The sequence below is a fragment of the Mus musculus genome, chromosome 1 (genome assembly GCF_000001635.26).
Source record: "Mus musculus strain C57BL/6J chromosome 1, GRCm38.p6 C57BL/6J".
Lineage (NCBI taxonomy): Eukaryota > Metazoa > Chordata > Mammalia > Rodentia > Muridae > Mus > Mus musculus.
Genome location: NC_000067.6, coordinates 188,132,465 through 188,157,763, shown reverse-complemented (window position 1 = coordinate 188,157,763; position 25,299 = coordinate 188,132,465). Strand labels below are relative to the sequence as shown.

At 41.7% G+C, this 25,299-nt stretch overlaps 1 protein-coding gene across 15 annotated transcripts in view; it reads right to left on the bottom strand.

The window, feature by feature from the left end:
- Positions 1 to 25,299, bottom strand: part of Esrrg (estrogen-related receptor gamma) — a 606,376-nt gene that overhangs the window by 57,122 nt on the left and 523,955 nt on the right. For all 15 annotated transcript variants that reach the window (XM_011238916.3, XM_006497165.4, XM_011238917.3 and 12 more), the window contains 2 exons: positions 11,341 to 11,451; positions 7,424 to 7,585 (listed from right to left, as the gene is read on the bottom strand). In XM_011238916.3, coding sequence (XP_011237218.1) covers positions 7,424 to 7,585; positions 11,341 to 11,451 — 273 coding nt within the window. The remainder of the gene's footprint in view (positions 1 to 7,423; positions 7,586 to 11,340; positions 11,452 to 25,299) is intronic.

Below are 25,299 nucleotides of genomic sequence, written 5' to 3'. Positions count from 1 at the left end.
ACTACCCTTGGCTTTCAGAGACGGATGTTATAATTCATAGACATCTCAGTAGCAGCTCATACTCAAGGCACAGGGTAGAGAGGACCATACTCTGTGGGTCCCAGTAAGGAGCTGTGGCTTGCCTTTTGAATCTGTTAGGGATATTTTCATTGGTCTGCATTTCATTCTCAGCAGGGGCAGCTCCAGAAAGTGGAGAACCCCTTGGTTGATACCTCAGTTAACTTTCTTTCACAACTCATTTCTACCTAGTGGGTCCTGTTTCTCTTTTACAGTTCTAAAACTTTCCGTCATTAAAGGCTGCCTAAGATAGATGACAGAAATGGGTCTTATCTATCTGGGAATGAACCATCGTGCCCACACAATGGTCTCTTAGCTAAGGAAATGTTCTCTTGTTTATCAGAACAGAAGTTTGTTGAACGACTTCTATGAATACTAACTTTGGGGGGTCTTTTGAATTTAAGGCACTGAAAGGATCATATGCGAGAAATACTTTGTAAATATTTTACATTTAGATGATAAACAAATTAATTATATAGTGATTTATAATTTCCATGTGTATTTTTCTTCATTTGATTTTCAAAATATATTTAATAGTGCAATTATAAAATATTGTCAGCTACAACTCTTTGTTTCTGATTTTACTTTCATTAGCTCTTTAGCCAATAGGTAAAAAGGGATACAACTAGCTGGGATGTTAAATGTTCTCTAAATGTTTAATAACTGGATGACCTTGTAACTCAGCCCTATGCTCTACCGGGGCTTGGGTCTACACTTAACTTGTATCCACTTATCTAACAGAGTTACATAAGCACATAGCAGATGACTAGGAAAAGACACAGCTATTTACTTTAACTCATTTACAGAGGAATATAAAACACAACTACATGAAAACTCAGTTATGGGATGAAGAACAAATGGTCCCTAAAATCTAGTTGAAGTTTTCTGCTGGGCACATTTTAAACCAAGAAACCAGGAAACATTTATCAAGTTTTACTGATATAGAATCAAAATAACTATGACTTACATATTGCATCAGTCACCTTTAGTCAACCACTGCCTGCTTCTTAACTGTCAAATTACATCCCATGCTTTCCATACAGAGACTTATATATATTAAAAATGAGAGTTAACCATAGGGCCATTGCATCCGCCATTGTCTCCGGGGTTTTGCATGTGTTTCGCGTATGGGTCGTGCACATTGAAGATGGAGGAGGAGGAAACAGGAGTACTGCTATGAGTTTGAGGTCAAACAGGGACCCAGAGTAAGACCCAAACCAGCCTGGGCTAAGTGAGACTCTGTCTTCAAAGGGTGTGATATGGGGTGGGGGGATATAATCAACAATATCCAGGAGGAAATACTGCAACAATAAAACCTGAACATTAAATATAATCTTAAAAATTGGTCTCTACAGAAAATTTATTTCAACAATAAAATAACTATCTCTAAACTGTGCCACTGGGGACCAATGTTCAAACATTCTTGATTATTTTGTAAAAAATAATAATTTTTTAAACAAAAATTATATATACATATATATTTCATGTAATATATATGTGTGTGTATATACATACACATATGTGTATATACACATAAGACATGTGCATACACACACATGTGTCTTAGTATAGAGTTTGGTTCTTGTTCCTTTGGATATTCTTGTCATCACATCAAAGTCTACCAATTGAAACTAGGAAAATTCTACAAAGCCCTGTGAGTAAGCAACTTTGATTGAATTTTTTATTTAAAATTTAGCAGAGGGGCTGGAGAGGTGGTTCAGTGGTTAAGAGCTCTGACTGCTCTTCCAGAGGTCCTGAGTTCAAATCCCAGCAACTACATGGTTGCTCACAGCCATCTGTAATGGGATCTGACGCCCTCTTCTGGTGTCTCTGAAAAGAGCTACAGTGTACTCATATAAATATAATAAATAAATCTTAAAAAAAAAAAAGTTAGCAGAGATGGAGAATGCTGGCTAGTGTCCTTTCTACTTTTTATACAAAGAAACGCACTTCGCACTCCAGGTGTGTCTTGCTCTTCAACCTTTAGTAGCCCTGCGTTGGCTGAAGCAATCCTATTTTTGTCTGATGCCATCATTCATGAGACACACTGTTTTAAGACCGTGATGGCTGGGGAGGGGGGGCGGGTGTTAGTTACCTACCGGCACCCATACTGAGCGGTTCCCAAACACGATTGGTCCAGGGGTTCTGGCCTCTGTGGAAGCTGCGTGCACGTGGCACCTAACTTATACAGGCGCATGCTCACATTTATAAATAAAAATAAATTTATCTTTTAATGAAAAAATGTGTCTGGTGTGTTCCCAGCGTTGAGCAAAGCCCTTCTTTGTGACAAATAACCCACGTGTTCTGTTACAAGCAAGCCATACTGAAGCTGAGCAAGGCGCACAGGTCAGCTGGAGAGCACGGCTCAACCCCAGAGAGGTTCGGCTTTGAGCCCCTCTGCCGCAAGATGAAATTGGTTAAATTAACTTATGGAAACAGGACGACCTGAAAGTCTGCCACGTTTTCTTTTAAATTACACCCACCCACTTCATTAGTCAAATTCATTTTCTGTTCCTTTAAAGTAGTAGGCCGGCCGACAAGATGCATAAATACGCTCAAGCCACTTATATGGGTCAGCTAATACGGGCTACGGCTTTTTAAGTGCCACCTGCTAAGCCTACGCTGTATTTTGCTAAGGAAATTCCAGGACATAATAATATCCTAATCAGCCACAAAGAACAATCCCAGATCTGCCTGTTGGGCTGATAATTGCCTTATCACACCCTGTGAAACCAAGCTCCTCGGCTGTCTGTGGGAGCCTCCTTTCTCGTTCCTCGGCAGCCTGTTCTAAGAAAGGCCAACAATGGAGAGGGAGTGGAGTGTGCCGAACCTCCATATCTACATAAAGGAGATTAGAGGCGACAGCGTTCCATTTTACAGCTCAATCATATTGTGTTAGCACGCGCTTATCCGAGCGCGGACGAAATTGAAAGAGAAATAAAAAAGAGCCAGGCAGATAGGAAGCAGAAAAGCAAGGCATGAGCAATTTCCAAGGGTATAAAGGGATGCTAATGGCAGGGCCTGTCATTCTTAAAAAGGGCTATTAGGGCACCGTCATCTGTTCTTGTGCCCTTACACTCCTCCAGCTAAAGTCAAGCATTTCTGAAGCCCTTGTGCTCCTCTTTCTCTCTCTTTCTCTCTCTTTCTCTCTCTTTCTTTCTTTCTTTCTTTCTTTCTTTCTTTCTTCCTTCCTTCCTTCCTTCCTTCCTTCCTTCCTTTCTTTCTTTCTTTCTTTCTTTCTTTCTTTCTTTCTTTCTTTCTTTCTTTCTTTCTTTTTCCTTCTGTAGATAGTGTGGCTGTGTTTCATAGCAGCTCATGTCCCATCTGTGTGATCTATTAATGCAAACCAACTAACTCTATTTACTGATAAAACCCCTCACCCCCTATGTATTTTTGTTTAATATTTTCTTTGGTAGAATCTCTCACTTTCCATGAAGGCTCAAGCAGCTAGATTTGCAGCACTGCAGAAAGGAGCTGGCCTGTGGGTGTGAGAAGAGAGTGTGGGTCACAAAGGCTTGAGTCATGTGTGTGTGTGTGTGTGTGTGTGACTGTTCGTGTGTGTTTATGTCTATATATGTGTGTATGAGTGTGTGTGTTCTATGTGTTTATGTGTGTATCCATGTGTGTCTGCATGTGTTGTGTGTGTCCCTGTGTGTATGTCTGTGTGTGTGTTGCATGTGTGTTTATGTGTGTGTGTGTGTTTGTGTACTCATACATGTGCATGCATGTGTATAAGTTCACTTTACTGTTATCCTGTTACAGGAAACATTCTAAAGTTAAGACCAAAGGGAAGTTTCACTTTGCTTCTGGCTGTAATGTGACTTCAGACTCATCTATTAAGACTGGTTCCCTTTAGAGAGCACAATTTTATTTTTATCAAGGCAGACATGTGACTCTAATCTTTATGCTCTGGTTGCCTCTGCCCACCCACCCCCTCCCCATCCCATGTTCCACGTGGCGACATGTAGTTCTCAGATGCCCTTGAACTCAGGCATGCTTTGACAACACAGAGCTTCCCACAATGTTCCCAAATTCATAAGGCATGCATATTGATTAAAAAACAAACAAACAAAAACAAATAGATAAAAAAAAAACTTAAGAAACGGTTCAGTGAATTGATGTTTTTTGAATTTCCTTTTGAAAAGCTAAGGTTCTCTTTGCAATCGTTTAAAATGCCCTCTGGGCACTAGGAGACTAAGAGCTTAAGGCATCTTGCCAGTGACTGCATCTTCATTGCTACTGAGAGCAAATAAATGTCAGCCCCCACCAGTTCCAAGCCCCAGCATACGACAGAGCACATAAGCACACATCCATTGTTTCCAGCCCTGGAAATGACACTACTCAGTTATTTAAAGTTACTGCCTTCGCAAAAGTTGCCCAGTCTGAGACTACAGCATGCTTCTTTATAAGCCCCCATCTCCACTTAGGCACATAATCAGGACTGTAAATTCACCTCTGACCTTTCCAAACCACAGGCCATGGGAGCAGTTGCTTTCTTCTTTTTTTTTTTGTTTTTGTTTTTGTTTTTGTTTTTGTTTTTCGAGACAGGGTTTCTCTGTATAGCCCTGGCTGTCCTGGAACTCACTTTGTAGACCAGGCTGGCCTCGAACTCAGAAATCCACTTGCCTCTACCTCCTGAGTGCTGGGATTAAAGGCATGTGCCACCACACCCGGCCTCCTCTTCCTCCTCCTCCTCCTCCTCCTCCTCCTTCTTCTTCTTTTTCTAATGGCTGGTCTTTCTCATGACAATTCCAGATGGTATCAAAATATTGCCTTAATAAATGTCTTAACTTGGGAAACCTGAGCAGCGCTCAAAGAAATGGTAGAAATCTGACATCATGATGACAGGAATCACACACTGCTGTTTGTTGGATGCATATTTGTGACAGGGGGGCATGGAGGTCAGAGGTCAATGCCAAGGATTTTCATCTATTACTCTCCACCTTATTTTTGAAGAAGTCTGTCCCAGAACCTGAAGCTCGCTGGTAGACTGGCTAGTGAGCAATTTCCCAAGATCCTCCTGTCTCCACATTCCAAGGACAGGGATGACAGACATGTGCCACCATGCCTGGTTTTGTGTGGGTGCTGGGGATCTTAACGTAAATATGCTATTATTTTGAAAAATAGTCTTACACAGACTCATCTGCAATACACTGTGTAGCCCAGGCTACCCCAAACTGTGGCACTTGTCCTACCTCAACCTGTCTAGTATTGATTATGCCATTGCTATGAGTCACACTGGGCTTGAATATGTTTTGAAGATTCTGTTAACATCTGTAAACTAACGTGAGAGCTAGTATTTCTTTTTGCCTCAAATCTCTCTGTCCTTGAATAGAGGAGAATAAATATCTTCAATTGGAGAGTGAGTCAAATGGAGGGGAGGAATGCGCAGCTTAGTGTCCCCTGGCATGGTAAGGTAGTGTCTGAGGACATTTTTGTTTGTTAGAGGTACTACTGGCATCTGCTCGGTAGATGATAAGGATGCTATCAAATATCCTATAATACACAGAAAAGCCAGCTGCAACAGAATTGTTTAGTACCAAGTATTGGCAGTATCAAAATGAGAAGCTGTGGGTTAGAATAATTATATGTATGTGCATATGTACATATGTGTATGTAACAATAATAATCAAAGAGGAAACAGGCTGTCAACTAGAGAGTTAGGGAGCATGAGAAGACTTTAAGGAAATATAGTTGGGAAGGGCTGGGGAGTAAACGGGGGAGGATAAAGTAATATAATTCCATTTATATTAGGAAGATATTCAAATAGCAAAAATGAGTATAGCGGCATAAACATATGGAACAATGGCCTACCACATTAATGATCTATCTTTATTATCTAAAAATGTGACTACAGACATTTTTTTCAAAAGGTGTTAGTTTTGTTTCTACTTTAACCCAGTCACCAACAGCACCCTCTTCCTAGAGAGGTTTTCATTTGCTGTCCAGACAGATGTGTCATCTGGCTTTTTCCCTGTGGCAGGCTATCATTCTACAGTCAAGGAACATCTTCCTGCCTCAGCCTCACAAACGCTAGGATCATCAAACCTAGCCATCTGGTTCTTTTAAATCCTTCCTTTGTATGCCTTTTTTATAAAATCCATGTAAGTGTGATTATAATCTAAGTTGACCCATCCACATATATCACAGGGCCAAACTGTATTCTTCTAGATATTGTTATTCTTGTGTGGGTGCTTGCCAAAGCATACATTCGAGTTACCTATTTAACCAGTTCTGACTTAATTTGGAGAGCTTTATTAGCACACAGTGTAAGACAAAGTAGCTGGTATAATACAGAGCGATGTTTAAATTAGTTTACAATTTGCTTGGTCTCATCTAGAACTGCCCTGAACAAAGCTATTCAGAAATGTCAGCTGTGTCCCTAACCACTGTAACAAATTGTTGCCTGAACGCTGCACACCTAATGACTTCAAATTAGCTTCACTGCGATACCGCCTGACAGTTCGTTACGACTGTTAGCGACATGGCTGGCGTATCATGACCAATAAATTGGTTTCAGTGTGGGCTGGGAAAGGGACTTCCATCAATTTGATTAAAGAAATTACTGTTGCATTCAAAGCATAAAGACAAACTAGTTTAAGGAGACAGAAATAAGCTAACTGTGTGTGCCAGAAAAACATCTCTTGTCACTTGGAAACTTCTTTATAAACTATTTGAAAACTAAAGCTAAAGGAAATGAAAATGAATTCAAACACATTGCGAACATTTTCAAAATGTTTCCTTTGGTGATATGGCCTGGTATATGTTTTTGCTGTTATAGGATGGATTAAGAAAGAAAGAAAGATAATAAAACAACAAGCTTGGGGTCAGCGTATGAGAAAATCTACCATCTTCATCTCGCATTTCATTTTGTGTATAAATTCATCATAAATATCTAATTGCAAACTGATTTAAAATGTTTGACCATAAAGAGAAGGGCAAAGTGAAGATGGTAAATACCGGGATGAAATATTCAGAAAAGAAAAAGAATACAATAGCCTAATGCTGAAAATAATAGTTTTAATGTAAAAAAAAATGTAGAATTTTCTTCCTTAGGAAAACAATAAAAATCATCATTGTAACTAAGAAATGGTTTTATGGATTGCATGTTCTTTATTACACTGTGGCAAATACTGCCCTTAAATAGGGAATGACCAGTAAGCAGAGTCCATGACAGTTTATAAACATCAGGCTGTTCACTATATAAAAGTTGATGAATTAAGAAAACAGGTGCAGAGTTAAGTGCAGACAACAGAGAGTTAGAAATGATCTCACAGGAAATATGTAAAAATTTTTCCCCGTACAACATACAAACCTGGAGGCACCTGCAGTCTTTGCCTTTCCTTGGGGTTTCCAGAGAACTTACCTGGAATATGTTTTGCCCATCCAATGATAACCACCAACTCTCGGTCAGCCAAGTCACAGAGTGTGGTGAGGGCTTTGATGTCACTGTCGGGGACAGTAGGGTCAGGCATGGCATAGATCTTCTCTGGTTCAGCCACCAACAAATGCGAGACAATCTTGTTATCTGTGGGGTCAGAACAGAGCACTCCATGCTCACCAGCACAACCACCCACTTCTATAAACTCTAAGCTATTTCATATTTTGAAAAATAATTGCAGTATCCTACCATCAAACACACGTACTCCACCATGGTACACCCTGTGCGCTTTGAGCAGTGTTTAGGGAAATTCACAGCAGAAAGAACTCACTGTTCACAACAGAAAGCATCCCTTTCTCTGCCTGGCTTTTGGAAAAGAAGACTTGGTCCTGCTGTGGACATTTTTATAGCAAACGGGGAATAGAGGTAAGGATGTCTCTTGGGTTTGCTCTCTGATTCTTAAGTGGGATCTTGGGGAGCAGACTAAACAGCACACGACAGCTTCAAAATAAAAGCCCACTGGAAGGCATTGAAATATGGTCCAATGCAGAAAGCAAAGACCCACAAACGCCCGTAGTCTTAATAGGCACGAAAGTCATTAACTGTTTTAATTCCTTTAAGGAAGAGCCAAAGGTCAGAGCCCTTCTGCCAGGATGAATTACTGACTATATAACTCTATCTCCTTGGGATGCATTAAATAGGAGCTGCCCTCCTTTCCCCGGTCTCCGTGTAGCAAGCCAACCCTCCAAATACAGCTAATATCTGTGCCCATAAAAACGAGCCTGCTTATACGATACAGCATTTTCTCCTCCGAGCACCTTATTCTTTAATCTCCTACTTTCATCTCTTGTCCCCTGTTCATTCTCTGCTTCAGATTTATCTGTCTGAAATTTGTGATCTACGCTTTTGAAATCTTCATAAAGTCAACACTGGAGACGAATGGGAAGTGTCTCTTCGGATGTGTTTTGCTGCTTAGGGGCATATGTGGGTTTATGGAGGGGCCGTAAAGCCTGACTAGCAGAATGATATTTCTCGTTGGCCTGATTTTCAATTTCTTGATGTAGCTTGAGATGGGATTCTTTCTCCTACATGAGGAGATACAAATGGGTAAAAATCAATTCACATATTTAAGAGTCCTAGGTAATATCTTTCCAGAAAATTTGGAGTCTAAGGGGCAAGTTTTGTGGACAGAGCTAAAGTCTCACGTATGTTTGCTACACGTTTTTGTTCACTCTGTTTTTAACTCCTTCAACCTCAGATGATACCTGGCATTCTTTGGTCTTATGCTGAAGTAACAAAGAGACTTATCTAAGACATAGCTAGCATTTTCCTGAAATTGTGTGTGTGTGTGTGTGTGTGTGTGTGTGTAATATTCCATTGATTCTCTGAAATTAATTTACATAATATATTTTAACCATTTAATTATTTACTTGCTCTTTCATCTAACTCTTCCGAGCTCCTCAAAAGCTATCAACTGTCAAGAGTTCCTGAATTTAGAGGGGGAGGAGAACTCTTGAGACCCCTCCCCACCAACTCTAGGCTAGAATGATGACCAGTTTGATTTTGTTCAGGTCTTATATGGGCAACCCTAAAAATATTTTTTTTAAAATGCACTAATATGAACATAGAAATTACAGCTATTTCAGATAGTAGTCCTTAACATTAATGGTCATATTTGGGTAGAAACAATCCCAAATAGCACACTTTATAGGGAAGAACTAACTAATGGGGATATATGTTCTTTTTGGCTTATAGAATTTGAAAGGAGGGGTGCTTGTTTGTCTTATATGTCATGAAAGGGACTCCATGTATTTCTTACACTGAGAGAAGTTTTGACTTTTGTGGCTCTGAGGAAGCGTCAGTCAAGGGCACAGTGTGTAACCATAGGAAATCACGATTCTAGATGTTATTGTTTCACCTGGGGGAAGCATGCAGCCTGCTCCAGCCAAGTCGTGGTTTTCTGACTCGCAGGTCAGAGTGATTCAGCCAAAGCCTGGGCATTCCCATTCTTCAGCAAACAGAATAGCCAACAGCACTGTTTCCGGCTAAGTCTTATTTAATGTTTCCCTAATTAGAATCAATACAACCCAATTTCCAGTCTTGGGCCTTTGTAGTACACAAACAACCAGCCAGGGGTGCACAAATCTCCCCAGCTCCCTCCTCGTTAAAGCCTGTGGAGTCTCCTGACGCCTATCCGACAGGATCTGAAAATTAAGTTTTATAAATGTTTGTTACGAAAACACACTAATTGGATGGACTAAGGAAAATTAACACAACGGCCTTTAGATAATGAGTAACGATTCATTAGGAGCCCTCTTTATCTCAGACGAATGGAGTGCCCTGCAATTGCTGTAATCTTCTCAGAGGTACTTGACAAGCCACTTCCCAATTTTTCAGGTTTACACAGGAAACGATAGATGTCCCTGTACCATGTTGATTTACAAATAGCCCAGTGTTCGCTTTCTCTTTCTGTAGAGGAAATTATCAATGGTTTTGGTCAATGTGTGCTTCAGGTACATGAGAAACGGGCAATCTAGGTACTATTGAATCAAGAAACACTAACCCTCTAATGCAATTAAGCATTAGTGTTTATTGCATTTTATTGTATTATCAGAAAGTTTTTAATTATAATGTGTAAAATCTGCTTAATGCACTCCTAGATTGTATCTGCAGAATGCCAAACCACTTCGCAGGCTGAGGGGGGGGGGTGCCAGATTGGACAATTGAAAGTATAATCAACATAATGTTTTCTGGAAAGGCAAGAAGAAACTATGCCATATGTTCACTTACGCTTTCATTTTATGTAAAACGGGCTGCTTTGCCTTTAACACAGTTAAAATGTCCTTTCATTTACAGTTCAGGGTCTGCTTTATTTATTTAACAGAGTCCCAGATGCTGGCATGGACAGTGCACAGCACTGACCCCTCCTGGAAAATTTGAACTAGAAGTGGACCCTTCCTTTTTCCTTGAAGGCAAATCAAAACAGCCTTACCTTCTCTCAAACTGCTATAAAAGGAAGAGTAGCTTGTGTCTTCTATGAAAAATAAAACCAGTATGTGCAAGTATTTTTTTTGCTACCAAAGCAAGTCTTAGGGACTCTTCTGAATGCCAGGCATAAACATCTAGATTACTAGCTTGGCGGCACTGTAGCTATTAACTGATTTCTCAGAAAATGGGATACATTTATTGCCACAATCTACACTCCAGCCCCTTTTAGTTAATGACAAAGAGAATGGGGTTTGCATTCTAGCTATGCACCAACCATCCTTTCCAATTGCAACCTGGTATCATAAAATCACAGGCTCTTTAAAAACAATTTATAACACCCATAAGGGCACCTGAGATGGAACCACCAACCTATGCTCATTATTAGGAGGGTCCATTCTCGTTCTAATCTATTGCTAGCTACTGTGTTAACCTTATATAGTTTCAAATTAATGAGGCCCCTAATGTATTTTCATTGGGAGGTTGAGCAGCCAAACTCATTTAGTTAGGGAAAACTACAAAAGTCACTTTCTTGTGAAATCTGAAACTAACAGCTCCAATGAACTAATGATCACAGTATGATCCGTTTTATGTACCTCTGCAAATAACGACAACCGGTAAATGTAAAATTCACACTATATAAGCTGTGCATTAATATGCTTACGCTTCTACAAAATGACTGGACACAAACAGGGAGAGTAGAGAATTATCATAGATGGTTTTAAAAGAAATGAAAGACATCATTAGTTGGGTTGACACTACTCTTTATAGACAATCCCTGAGAATAGAGTTCATGTTCTCCAACAGAGAGGAGTTTCCTTGGACTCAGAAGGGACGGGCATGCCAACACTAGGATACACAGTGCCAACTGGGAGGATTCTGTGTCTGGGAAGCCAGGGCACATCTGTTGTACTTACATGGCTTTTTGGCTGGCTGCACCAGCTGAGGGTTCAGGTATGGGCTGTTCTCAGCATCTATTCTGCGCTTGTACTTCTGCCGACCTCCACGCACTCTGTCAAGACGGACCCCTGTGGACAGAGACAGACACTGGCTTACTGTTAAGGTAGTTACTTAAGAATAATCAAATACATCAACTGCATCTCCCAGGAGTGCTAGGGAGGCAGACTGTGGAACTCAAAATGGACCTGCATTACAAAAAAGGCTTAAAAAAAACAAAACAATGGAGGCTGTATCAAAATTGCCAGTGTTTGAAAAGTATGGCTACCCATGGCTATGAAATATTAAAGGCATTTTATACAGAGCAATCAACATTGCCATTTATATATACATCAGGGCAAAGGCACGCTTCCATGTAAATTAATCAAAGAAGTGGTTTCTTTTATGCTAGTGTCATGGCTTCTCAGATAAAAGGCATTGGTATTCTGTACCCTCACCTCCATCATTCATGAAAGTTCCATGTGTGGGGGGGCCCAGTCAACAGAAACATCTAGAACTCTACAATCCTCCTCGGCTACACTCATGGACTGAATTCGACAGAGTTCCTACACACTTGGGGGAGTATGGGATTGATGTAATCCAGTATTGGTCCATATGAACCTGTCAGTGTATTTCCTCAAGAGATTCTTATTTAGAAGTTGACACTAATGGGAACCAAGAGTGGGTGGGGATATGCAAATAGTGTAGGGAATTCAGAAGGTGAGAAAGTCAAATCTACCACCCAGCTCTGTATCCTCCCATCCTGTATATTTAGTTATAGTTTTCTCTTTTGTTTGTTTGTTTTGTGTTTTGTTTTGTTTTGTTTTATCGAGACAGGGTTTCTCTGTATAGCTCTGGCTGTCCTGGAACTCACTTTGTAGACCAGGCTGGCCTCGAACTCAGAAATCTGCCTGCCTCTGCCTCCCGACTGCTGGGATTAAAGGCGTGCGCCACCACACCCGGCTCTAGCTATAGTTTTCAAGGCATTTCATGTTCTAGCTTCATTCCTCTAACTGTTGGATCCACTTTGCATAACCGTATCAATATTTACTAAAGTCTGACACTTCTTCTTTCTCCATTTATTAAGCTCCCTCTTCTCTCGTAATTTTATCTTGCAACCTTTCGCCAAGATTTTTCCACCTTATGTTGCATGGTTCCATTTTAATCCATCTGAGACACATAGGACATTACTGATACTACTCATAGCCTTGATGTCTGTCCGCTAACTTCAACCTGGGCAGAACATTCAGTCTGTTATTACTAGATAGAGCAAGAGAAGGCAAGGCAGGGAGACGGGGAGAGGAGGGAAGGGAGAGAAGGAGAGAATATGAAGTAAAAGAAGAGAGAGCACTTTAGTCATCTCTAAAATTGTTAGAACAAAAGTCTGCAGAAGACACTTGGGTCACTCGGATCTGGTGTATGGGCTCCTGAATATGCTCTTAGAGCTTATCGGAGGATTCATATTACCAATATAATTTCACACATAACTGGTAGATTTCTTTTTTTTTTAATCTATTATACCTTTATTTATTTGCCTTATAAGGGGATAAGTGCTTGTGTGCACTTATGGAGAGCAGTAGGCAGCTTGCTGGAGTTGGTTGTTTTCTTCCATGCTGTGGATCCTGGGGATGGATCTCAGGCTGTCTGGCTTGGAACAAGTGCCTTTACTATCTGAACGGTCTCAGCAGCACAATGCTGCTCAGTTTCTGAAGATGAAGTCTGTCTAGCAAGTAGTACGTATGGGAGCTTGGGAGATGGCTCAACCCCTAAAATGCTTGTTGCTTAAGCTTGACTTTCACTCCTAGACCCCACATGCAATACTGAGCGTGGCAACGCATGCCTGTATTCCCAGTGCCCACGGGCAGAAACAGGAAGACCCTGGCGCTCAGTGGCCAGCTCTCTGACCCAAACCAGTGAGCTCCAGGGTCAGTAAGATACTCTGGCTCGAAAACTAAGGTGGAAAGTGATTGAGGACTGACACTGGACATTGACTCCTGGCCTCCGCACATACAATCACATATTGGTACACATATACACAAGAAAGTGTGCACACATGTACACCACACACAAGAAATTAGCACTTTGACTAAGTATGTCTGCACTGCCTCCAGCTGGAGCCTGAATTAAGTCATTCAGTTCTCTTGGGTGGGGTCGTGGGGAGATATATATGGGATCATGGGATCATTCTTAGCCAACGTGACTGCATCTATAAAGAAAATGCATCCTCAAAAATATTTATTGAACATGTTCGCTCTCTCTCTCTCTCTCTCTCTCTCTCTCTCTCTCTCTCTCTCAATAGTGTGAGATAACCACCATCACCAGGTGTTTCTCTCTCAATTTTGAAGACTGACTTTCTATCCACTCTCCCAATGACTCTCTAACATTCCCCAGCTCTGTCCCAAGCCATCTAGGTAGATACATGGCTGTCCACCCATCTATCTGCATATACACCCTGCCATCCATCCATCCATCCTTACATCCCACCCACATATCCACCCCAGTCCTAAATAGTCAAGAGCTTTCCAAATACAGGAGGATTTCACTTTTTATTCTCTAAAATGAAAATCAATTGGACAAAGAATTCTTTTACGACTTGTGATCTTTATTTATGTGACAGTAGGGAAAACGACTAGATATTGATACTCATAAAGCATGAGATTAATAATCCTATAGTAAAACCTGACAGAGATTCAATATGCAGAGCGGTGCTCCTGCCAAGTTTGGATAACAATTAATAGCAAAATTTTCTGAAGTCAATGTGTTTTAGAAGATCATAATAATGTATTCATGTGCAAATTCATTTCCAATCAAAAGCAGCCAAATATTAAAAATTTTCAAATATTTCAGACCAAATAAAATATACCTACTATTGCCTTTTAACTTTGCTTCCAAACCTGGGGTAATGTGCCTTTTATGCACCCCTGGAGGGACAGTGCCTGTTATCATAATGATTTTCTGTATCTGGCTATACTCTCAGTGAAAGTTTAAAGGACAATCTAACTAACAATAGGTGCAAATATCTTCACACTATGCCATGCCATTCAGTTTATTTCTTTGCACTGAAACAAAATCTGACCAAGGAGACACAGCCCCCTTTCACCTGGACCATAATATAAACATATTTGAAAACAGCAGCATGTAGGCTAAACCAGACCCAAACAGACTTCTAAACACATGAGAATAGCTCCTTTGCCTTAGATGATTGACAGCCAATGTGCTCATTCATGTGACAGAAAATATCACAACGTAATTCTTTTTCTCCTTTTTAGACTGGGTCCCATCTCAATATAGATAGATAGATAGATAGATAGATAGATAGATAGATAGATAGATAGATAGATAAATAGACAAAGTTTTCCTTGAGTTCAGCTGTAATTTACCCACTATGAAGAGCAGAATTAATAATTACAACCTAAACTATTGTGTTTAAAAGGTTCAAAACCCTAGTAAAAATAAATAGCATTTTTGATGACTAGTAATTGGGAGAGCCAGATCGGTGAGAATCAAACATCAACACACCCAAAATAACTACACCTTTGCCTTACACATCTATATAAACAATTTCTCCTTAGATGCCATTCATACAATACTTTTGAAAAAAATTAATACATAAGGGTTTTTTTTAAATAATAATGTGCTCAGGATGTAGTATGTGTGAGAAGTTAATGAAGGCAACTGGGTTGTCCACTCAAGCAGAGACCAACATCATCTTTTCATAAATAAATAAATAAATAAATAAATAAATAAGAAGATTTTAATAATTGGCATTCCCTACCTAACCAGAATGTTTCACAGGGGCTTCTTCACGTACAGTGTGTGCTGCCTACACACCACTAGGGAGTCACAAATTGTACACGCTGTCCAAATTTACAAAATGGACAGAGCAGGAATAGGACAGGGAGGAAAAAAAATGCTGTGAAGAGGAAAAAAAAAAAACACCAACAAAGCAAAAGGGTCAAGCCAAGGTCGTTTAGCTCGACCCATGCTAAGCCAGCATGTTATATCCAAATGCAAATGTTCAGAACATTACACAGCCCACGTCAAAGCACTTTCCCTCCTATAACACATAAAGTCAGATGGGTTCCATATATATTCTTTCTCTTCAGGGAATTATTAAGAATACCTCATCTGTTTTCCCAATTTAAAAATAAGGGATTTATTACATTGTTCCAAAGCAAAACTTTACTAAAAGATGTTAAGGGTAAGATCCTTGGAATACTTAAGAAATAAACAAATAATACAGTTTTGAAATGATCACTCGAGTATTAAACAACCAGTTGTGCATGGTAAATGTCATCCAGAATAGACCTCAGTAGAATCCGGGGTCAGGGTCAGGGGGCATGGGAAAGCCAAACTTATGATAGCACGGACCCTCACCTCTCCCGTCTGCTACACTGTTGTTGTGAGCTATCGTGAGCTACCATGAGCTACTCTGCTAATGTGTGCTACTGCACACTACCCTGTTACTTTGCTGCCTACTAGTGCCTCCCTCCATCCCTGTAGGAAGAGAGCATGAGACCCTAACCCAGTCTTTGGTGGAAACTGTTGAGGGGAGCATCATAGAGGACCTAGCACAGAGGACCTTCTCTTGTAGGAGCTGCAGCAAGAGGCTATAAGGATTAGCAGAGTCTAGACAAGTGCTGGGGATTTCTATGGCAGCTTCTGTTGGGTTCTCCTTTGGGACAAAATCTGGGCAGCTATGCATATTTATAGGTTTCCCAGCAGGTGGGGGTGAGTGGAAATTATTTGTATGTGCACGCAGATGCTCCAGGGAAAAGCTAGCCATATTAAATGCTTGCAGACCATCGAAGACAAGGTGACAAACCAACCTCCGGATATTTTTTGTAACCCCTCTCAAAGTAGACAGGAATATTGTTAAATGTGGCTTTGAGATTGAGTTCCTTTCTTCGCATTTTAACAGACAGCCTCCTGGTACTGATTTCCTCTGTAGGAGCCAGTCTATGTCTGACATATCATGGAAGAAACTAAAGTTCCTGAGACTGTTACACGCTATACATTCAGGGTGAGCCGAATTCTATATGGATTAGCACACATACCCTCAAAGCAACCCTATGAGACAGTTGCTAATTTTGTCCCATTTTACCGATGGGAAAGCCATAATGTGTCAGAGACAGAGTCAGGGTGAGAGTAGGGGAGAATGCCTATGCCAGAAAATTAAAAGTAAATTACTGAAGTAAACAATATCTCCACCCTGACCAGGGCATAGTTAAGAGGCAGAATAAGCTAATATCCACTTATCAGTGAGTACATATTGTGAGACAATGCTGGGGCCTAGCAAACACAGAAGTGGGTACTCACAGTCAGCTATTGGATGGATCACAGGGCCCCAATGGAGGAGCTAGAGAAAGTACCCAAGGAGCTAAAGGGATCTGCAACCTTATAGGTGGAACAACATTATGAACTAATCAGTACCCCAGAGCTCTTGACTCTAGCTGCATATGTATCAAAAGATGGCCTAGTCGGCCATCACTGGAAAGAGAGGCCCATTGGACACACAAACTTTATATGCCCCAGTACAGGGGAACGCCAGGGCCAAAAAGTGGGAGTGGGTGGGGAGGGGAGTGGTGGGGGAGTGTATTGGAGACTTTTTGGATAGCATTGGAAATGTAAATGAGGAAAATACCTAATTAAAAAAAATTAATTCTAAAAAAAAAAAAAAAAAAAAAGAGGCAGAATAGGGCCAGCAGAAGGCACATGACTTTGCCCATTCAATCTCAGCCCTAGTGACTCTGAGTCTATGACTCCGTCAGACGCCTGAGCCCATGGCTGTGAACAAACCCAGTGATGATTTTTTTTTAAATTAAATTAAAAAGATTTATTTTCTATTCCTTTCGTCTAAAGCAAGGCAGGTTATAAACTCTGTGTTTTCCTCCTTCCTCGTTGAAAAGACACTGCCCTGCCCATTAGACAGGCCTGGCTGTGCCAGAGCACAGAAGCAAAGGGGGACGGCAGCCAAAGTTCACAGGCCAACAGGCACCACCAATGGCCCTTGCCCCACTGAGTGGTGGCTAATGATTTCAGTTACTTTGGCTGGAATATCTGGTCCACAAAACCCGAGTTTTGGAAACTGCTCCAGCTGTGCATTCTGTGATGTGTGAAAATGTAAGAAAGATCACAAAGGGATTGGAAGGTAGGGGGTTGGGGGAGAGAGAGAGAGACAGAGACAGAGAGATAGAGATAGAGAGAAACAGAGAAAGTCAGAGAATCAGAGAGAGACACAGAGAGAAACACACAGAGGGACAGAGACAGAGAGACAGAGAAAGTAGGAGAAACAGAGAGAGAAAGAGAAACACACAGAGAGACAGAGGCAGAGACACAGAGACAGGCAGAGACAGAATGACAGAAAGACAGGCAGACAGAGATAGACAGAGAGAAAGAGAAAGAGAAGCAGAGAGACTTTAGTCTCTAAATGAGATATTAAGATAGGGCTCACATTAAAACGTCTTGTCTTCTAGATAAACAAACAATCAGCCCTGTCTCTTAGGGCCCCTGACAGCCATCTGGGTGATTAACATGGAAAGCTCACACTGGAAGTCACATTGGCTTCTACGTACATCCAAAATGCACATGTGGATTAATGCACATAGCACAAAAATCCCAAAAAGCTCCTTGACCCCCAGCTCCCCGAGGTGCAACCCACAGCTCTTGCTTGGCTCCAGAGCCCTTGCACAAAACTTGCAAGACCTGGACTGGAGCCCAAGAGGGAATGGCAGTCATTTGAAGCCACTCTCCACAAAGTGTTTAGCAGAGACCAGGCTTCCGAAGCAGCATGGAGGCCAGATCTATGACACACACGAGTCCCAATCAGGTCATCTGCAACAGGTGACACATTTTAATTGAATGTCTTCTGTCTGCAATCCTGACAAAAGGTGAATGGAAATGAATGAGTCTGGCAAGACAGCCCTGAGCCTCACAATACCCAATATCTCATTATTTTTAAACAGCTGTCTATAAACTAATGCTGACAAGCCTTGAACCTTTTATTTCTGCCCAGGCTGAGGTTTCTGTGAGGGGAAAGGGGGAATAAAAGGCAAGAAGGGAGAGGGGCATCCAGAGCATGGCATTAAACATGCGACGCCTACCATTATTAACTCCTTGGTGTAATTAAAGAAATCTCTCGTTCAAAAGGCGCCATTTCTTCCCTTCCCATCAGGGGCATGCACGCTTGGCCTGTGTGTGCTAAACATAGGCGCTGTCTTTAAAAAAGAAAAGAAAATCTTCCCCTTTTTTTCTGGGTTTTTCTTTTCTTGTGTGTGTGTGTGTGTGTGTGTGTGTGTGTGTGTGTGTGTTTGTGTGTGTGTGTAGTTTGTGCTCTGTGCACATATATGGGGGTGCCTATGCTTGCAGGCCATGGAACATTCCAGAGTGCTATTGTCACTCTGTGCTTTATTCCATTGGTACGGGGTCTCTTACTGAAACAGGAGCTTGGTTGGTACTCCCCAGCCTCTGAGACCCTTACCTTCACCCCAGGCAGCACTGTTATTTCAGGTGAACTCACAACGACCACGCCAGCCACGCCAGCCTTCTCTCCACCATGTTCTTATGTGGCTTGGGATAGTCTGAAATTCATTCTACAGAACAAACTGGCCTCAAACTCAGAGTGATCCTCCTGCCTCTACCTCCAAAGTGCTAGAATTGGAAGCAGGGGGCCCCACACTACACCTGGCTTTTATGCCTGTCCTAGACATCTGAACTCAGGTCCTCATGCATACACAGTAAATGTTCTTGCACAGTAAGCCACCTCCCCCACATCTCCCTTTTTTTTTTTTTTAAATCTTAAACATTTCATTTTACTGTAACATCCAAAACAAATCTGGAAGTTGAGGGTGTACTTCCTTCTGCCCGTTGCTTGCTGAACAAGCATAAAGTCCCAGGCTTAACTCCCTACACCAAACAAACCAAGAGTGAAACAGAGCTTTAATCTCAGCACTCTGGAGGAGCAGGCAAGAGGGTCAGAAGCTTGTAGCCATCCTATAGTAAATTCAAGGCTAGCTCGGTCTATATGTATCCCTATTAAGCAAGCAAGCAAGCAAGCAAACAAACAAACCAGCATACCAACAAATAACAGAGTAAAACCTACCACAAAATATACCAAGAAATGGTTTGTTTATATTCTCAGGCTGTGTTTAGTGAAAACTATACCCAATACATAAAACATATAGAAAATTATCATTTTTAATAGCAATTAAATGTAGGTATAATGTTAACATCTACATGTCCAAGTGTCATACAAGTAAGTGGCAGGTTTCTTGTGGCATTTCTAATCTCTTGTGACATCGGCAGCAAGAAGTTTAACACAATAGTAGTCTGACACAGTCACAGACCCTCTGGGAATACTCTCTGTAAACAACAGCACAGATGAGGTTTAGTCAGATTGCAATACCATGCAAACATAAACTAAATACGAAGTCAAGATGGCTAACAAGTTGGTGGGTTGAGAATCACAGTCATTCTGTCTTAGAGAGGATGATGGAAACAGAGTTTAAAGATGCCATAGTTAGGGCTTCGGGAGAATAAAGTGGAAGTAACCAAGAAACCATCAGATGGAGCCAAGGAGATGCTCTACTGTAGGTTACCAGATCAGGACTGAATATTCTTGAAGGTGAATATTTAGGCTGGGCTTCGAGGATCATGTCTGAGTCCTCAGCATCTGGGAGCTTTAGGCAGTAAAATGGCAAGTTTAAACCAAGTCTAAGAAATTGAAAAGATAAAGGGGGGGTGGAAGAGGAGGGGGAAAGAGAGAGGAAGGGGGAAGAGGAGGAAGGAAGGTGGCAGGTGGGGAGGTGGGATAGGGAATGGGAGAATGGAAAAATGGTCTTCAAATGCTTCTACAGGAATTTAGAAGTAGCCTATATTTAAGCAGAGGGGGAGGGGGCAGGGGCTAGAAAAAACGCTTGCTGTGTGCACAGGATAAATGCCCCGAGTCCCCATGAGGAGCCTGTTTGCATCAAGCAGGGAATTTCTTGACAGATGTTCTATGGGTACTTGTCACCAGAGACCTTTGCTCAAAGTACCCACAAGGTGGGCAGCGGACTTTCAGTTCTAAGGAGAGCCAAGGACAGCAAACAGGCTTGTCTGCTCATGAGGCAGCTCAAGGCTGGATGTTGGGAGTCAAAGTCCCAGCTGTCATTCCTGTATGCAGGGAGAGGTAGAATTTCCCATGAAAATCTCTGTGGTTTTCCAAGCCAGCTTTTCTTAGTCTATCCTATGGGTCAACAGCTTTCCTGTGTGCATCAGAAACATGCCCTGGCCCAAACACAGACTTTAACACATTCTATTGCTATGCATATTCAGCTGAATTCCACACACTATTTGAAACTGGATCAAAGGATCAAAAATACAGCCAAATGATTTTGTGGTATGTTTTAGCTGTATATTCACATCAGTGAATTCGCTACGTACCTCAAACAATTAGCATGAAAGAAGACAAAAAAGAGATGAACAAATGCATTTATGTATCATTTATTAATCAGGTGTTTCTGTCTACTTGAATGCTCTATTTCTATTTCTCTGTCTAGAGTGCGCACATAAAATAGATGAATCTCTTGTTGATTCTTTCTGTAAGTCCCGCTTGCTGATTTTCTTAGTGTGCTGGTATATTATACTTTGAAAGATATAAAAACATGAGGGTCACAAAACACAGTGAAACACCACACACACACACACACACACACACACACACACAAAGAGCTGGTTGGAAAACAGAATGCCACATTTCACTATTTCAGCATTCTTCCCAGACTCTGTACAAAGAAACACACAGCTGATGGCTAAGGGGATGCCAGTCAGATCCTAAGAAGGACCAACATGTGAGAATTATATTCAGAGCTTTATTTAAATACTGAATGTGAAACAGGGAAGACCATACGTCCCTGGACTTGGGGAATTTGACAAATGAAAGAAAAAAAAATTCTCTTCCCAAGACACTTTTACTGCCTTCCTGCCTGGAAGCAGATGAATGAATCTGACCACGTGGTAAGCTGTCTTCCAGTTCCAAGAGTCTATGAATGAAATACTTAAGAAGATGGAAGTGACCACAGATTTGGAGTCTGACAAGTGCCTGGGCAGCTGGAAATGTAACATACTTTGGATCCTCAGTCAGTGGAGACCAGAGCCAAATGGCAGCGTTAGCAGAGCTGACAGCAGAAGGCTCTCTGGCGTGGGTCTTGCTGCCTCTCCCACTGACCTTGGCCAAATGCATCTCCCTTTGTTCTCACCGATAATAGAGCAAATAAAATACCCATTTGAAAAATGCTTGCAGCTTATTGCTGCATTAGGAAAAGATCAATGTCCACTGCTCATGGAGGGGAGGCTGACACGGGGAGATTACAGACAGCCTCGGGTTGGCCACCACATCTGGGTTCAGCTTAGCAGAAGACATGTGGACTGGGTAAAACTGAGCAGAAGAGGACCAAATAGTGGGTATTTTGGAAGCTACATGGGCTGGGAGAACTCTGTCACTGAACTAAACAGCACCTAATCCCCAGAATGAAAAGCATGTGTGAAGTCTGACCTATTTCATTACATATACCAGGAAGATCAAGGTTGCATCTCATCATGTAGTTATCCAGAAGCTCCGGTATATGTGTGCACATACCCCTTGACTATGGGCGGCATGTTCTAAGATACTTGGTAAATGTTGACAGCACACACAGCATTGAACTCTATATGAACTATATCCCCACCAAAACACACACACACACACACACGCACGCGCGCACATGCACGCGCGCGCACACGAACATGCTCACATACATACACACACACATATGCATACATGCACACACACACATGCACACACACACACACACATGCATGCATGCACACACACATGCACACACACATGCACACACACATGCATGTATGCACACACACAGGCACACACACACATATATGCACTCACACACATGACACACACGTGCACGCGAGCACACACACACACAGGGATCTGTGAACCTTTCCATTTTGGCTGAGCTCTCATTATACACTGTGGCTCTACTCTTTAGTTGAGGTGAGAGAAAACACATACAATATCGCAGTCCTTCCTTATGAGAGCCTGGATGACAGGTTCCATCTTACCACAGATCTTGGTCACCTTCACCTTTTGGTCAAGCTTTACCTCTGCTTAAATCAAGAGCATTCACTGTTCACAGAAGCAAGCGGCACATGGACTAAGGCATCACCACGCCGACAGCCTCACTACTCTTCTGACTTAGCTCCATTATTACAAAAAATGGCGGTCCGAGATTACCCTGGTGTACACGTGCAGCCCTCCAGCCAAGGCCTTAGTCAACTGCTGAGTGATTGACAGCTTGGTGGTAGACATCGGAGGCATGTTAGGAAAGGGAAACTCCACACTTGGGGCAGAGGGAAGAAAACAACCTGAGACTCCATCATGCACATCTCAATGGATAATCTTTAAAATATACTTTCAGAATTTCCCATTTACTGCTTGCTTTCTCACCCCAGTGGAACATACTATCGTCTCTGGACAACTGAGCTGATGAGAAGCAGCCTTTATCTTGGTGGTATATGGAATGGAATAGGACAGATTTCATACATGTTTTCCATTCTGGAAATCAAGTCAGAGGGGCTACTATACACACAGAGATACACATCACACACACAGTGAAGGCAACTACTGTACACACACAGACATGCAGATACAGATGGCACATGAACAAGCGCTTTCAATCAGTACAATGTTACTTATTTTTATGTCTGTTCTATTAATTCCATGGCCTGATCTACTAAGCCTTGAGAACCATTCATGTGTAGAGTATTTCCTTTGAAAAGAGAACTCACAATGTGTGAGTTTATATTGACATTTATATCAAGAATTATAAATCTAAACACCTGGGGAATGACCTTCACGGTGTCAGTAAAATGGACGTTAGAATAAAATAAAAAGAGGCACACACTGAAGTAGAGAGAAAGAGTGTGCCCTGTAGAAAGTACACGGTGCAGATCAGTTACTCCTTGTGGATGGGGCAGGCCCCACGTGGGTGTGCTTGCCTCAAAGTTCCCATAATCAAAAGAACCTACCATTCTGAGCCTTTATGTAAAACCATCAGTATGTAATTGCTCATAGATTTCCAGCTGAAGTTAATCCTCGGGCTGCCAGGTTGCCAGTTATAACTTTTTGATGTCCATGGAGTTAGAAGAAGCCAACTGCTGGAATTTCCCTGATGGAAGCCAAGTGTGACAACTGGTGGCTTAAACTAATCATATTATATGTTGGTAGTGATTTAGAAATTATTAGAAATTATCCTTGAATTTCACTTATGCCCTCATTATGTAGAAGTGCAAATTGAATGACCCAGTTGCTCAAGCTGTCCAATAGACTACAACACAAAACTCAAATTTTAAAATATTACTGAGTAGGCGCTTAGTCCCACGTTAATGGAAGAAGCATTTTTTTATTAGAACTCATTTCTAACAAGGTTATAAGTTTAACCACCCAGACCCTGTCCTAGCACCTGTCAGTTAAAATTGCTGGCATGTTTTGGTCCAAACAAGCCCTCATGAAAGAGACTCACTGCAGAAGTTCCCATGGGCAATCATAGAGAATAATGGCAAAGATTTTCTTCAATTCATCTACCACGTTTATTCAATGTTTGCATCTTGTAAATGAATGTGAGTCTTCTTAGAGAAGCATGCTGGAATGGCATGTCAGTTCTTGGTGGCTCAGCAGTCCACTGTCACTAGGCTTTACAGAGTGGTCAAGGAGAGCTGGTGGCAAACTCATGCTCTGCTGGCCCTCTCTGCATTACAAGAAGTGAACTCTCAGGCTCAGAACAGAAAGACCATGCTTTGGGCCTTCCAGGCAGTTCTCTGAGGAAGTGGAACTGGAGTTTGTGGCTGTGGAGATGGAGAGGGGTTTATAGAACTGGCTCCATGTTTAGTTACCAGCACCCACATATCAGCTCATAACCATCCTTAAGTCTAACTCTGGCAGCTCTGATTACCTCTGCTGGCCTCTGCAGGCCCTAGGCACATAAGTGGTGCACATACATGCATGCAGGCAAACACACACACACACACACAATTGTTTTTATTATACATATAATCAAAATAATTATTTTTTGTATTTTTTGAAGAATTGGACTTCAGGAATTAAAGGTACTTTCTTTGGGTTAGGGAATCATTGGGTATGTAGGACAGAAGGTCTGGCTAGAGTAACTCTGAAGAAACTGACATGGACAGGAAATATGACTTTCAGTGACACAAGGATGGGGGTTGAACTTTTAAAGTAAGAATGTTTGTTTTAAGAGAAGTGAAAAATTGAACGGAGATTGGGAAACAAAAGCCCCCATGAAGGTTCAAGGGTATGAAGGCACAGTGCGAAAACCTTTACATACACAATGCCACAATCACACCATTGGAGACTTGAGTGTTTTAATAAAGCATAAAACACACTGGACAGCTGGATCCTATTTTCAGATAGCATCAGGACCAGTGCAGCTGTGTGAGTGTGTGTGTGTGTGTGTGTGTGTGTGTGTGTGTGTGTGTGACTATGTGTGACTATGTGTGACTGTGTGTGTCTGCCTGTCTGTCTGTCTGTGTACTGATTAGCAAAATACAGGAGACAAACATGAACATGAAAGAAATGGTCACCCCACAGCTTCTCTTAACCCTGTAACTCAGGCCTCTACAACAGAGGTACCAGCTTCTGCTCAAGAGAAGATTTCAGAAATTGACTTGTTCTAAGACCCTCAACGTTGCTGCCATGAGGAGAACCAGAAGGGATGCCCCCTTGCCCATGCATCCGGGGAAGCAGAGGTATCCTAATCCATCATGAAGGTCACTGCTGGGCAGGATGAGGCCTCTGCTCCATCGACAGGGCCTTTGTGGCTGGCTTCTCAGCGCTTGGAATCCCTGTTGGCCTTGGAAATGAAAGACCGTGAAATTGAACCCAC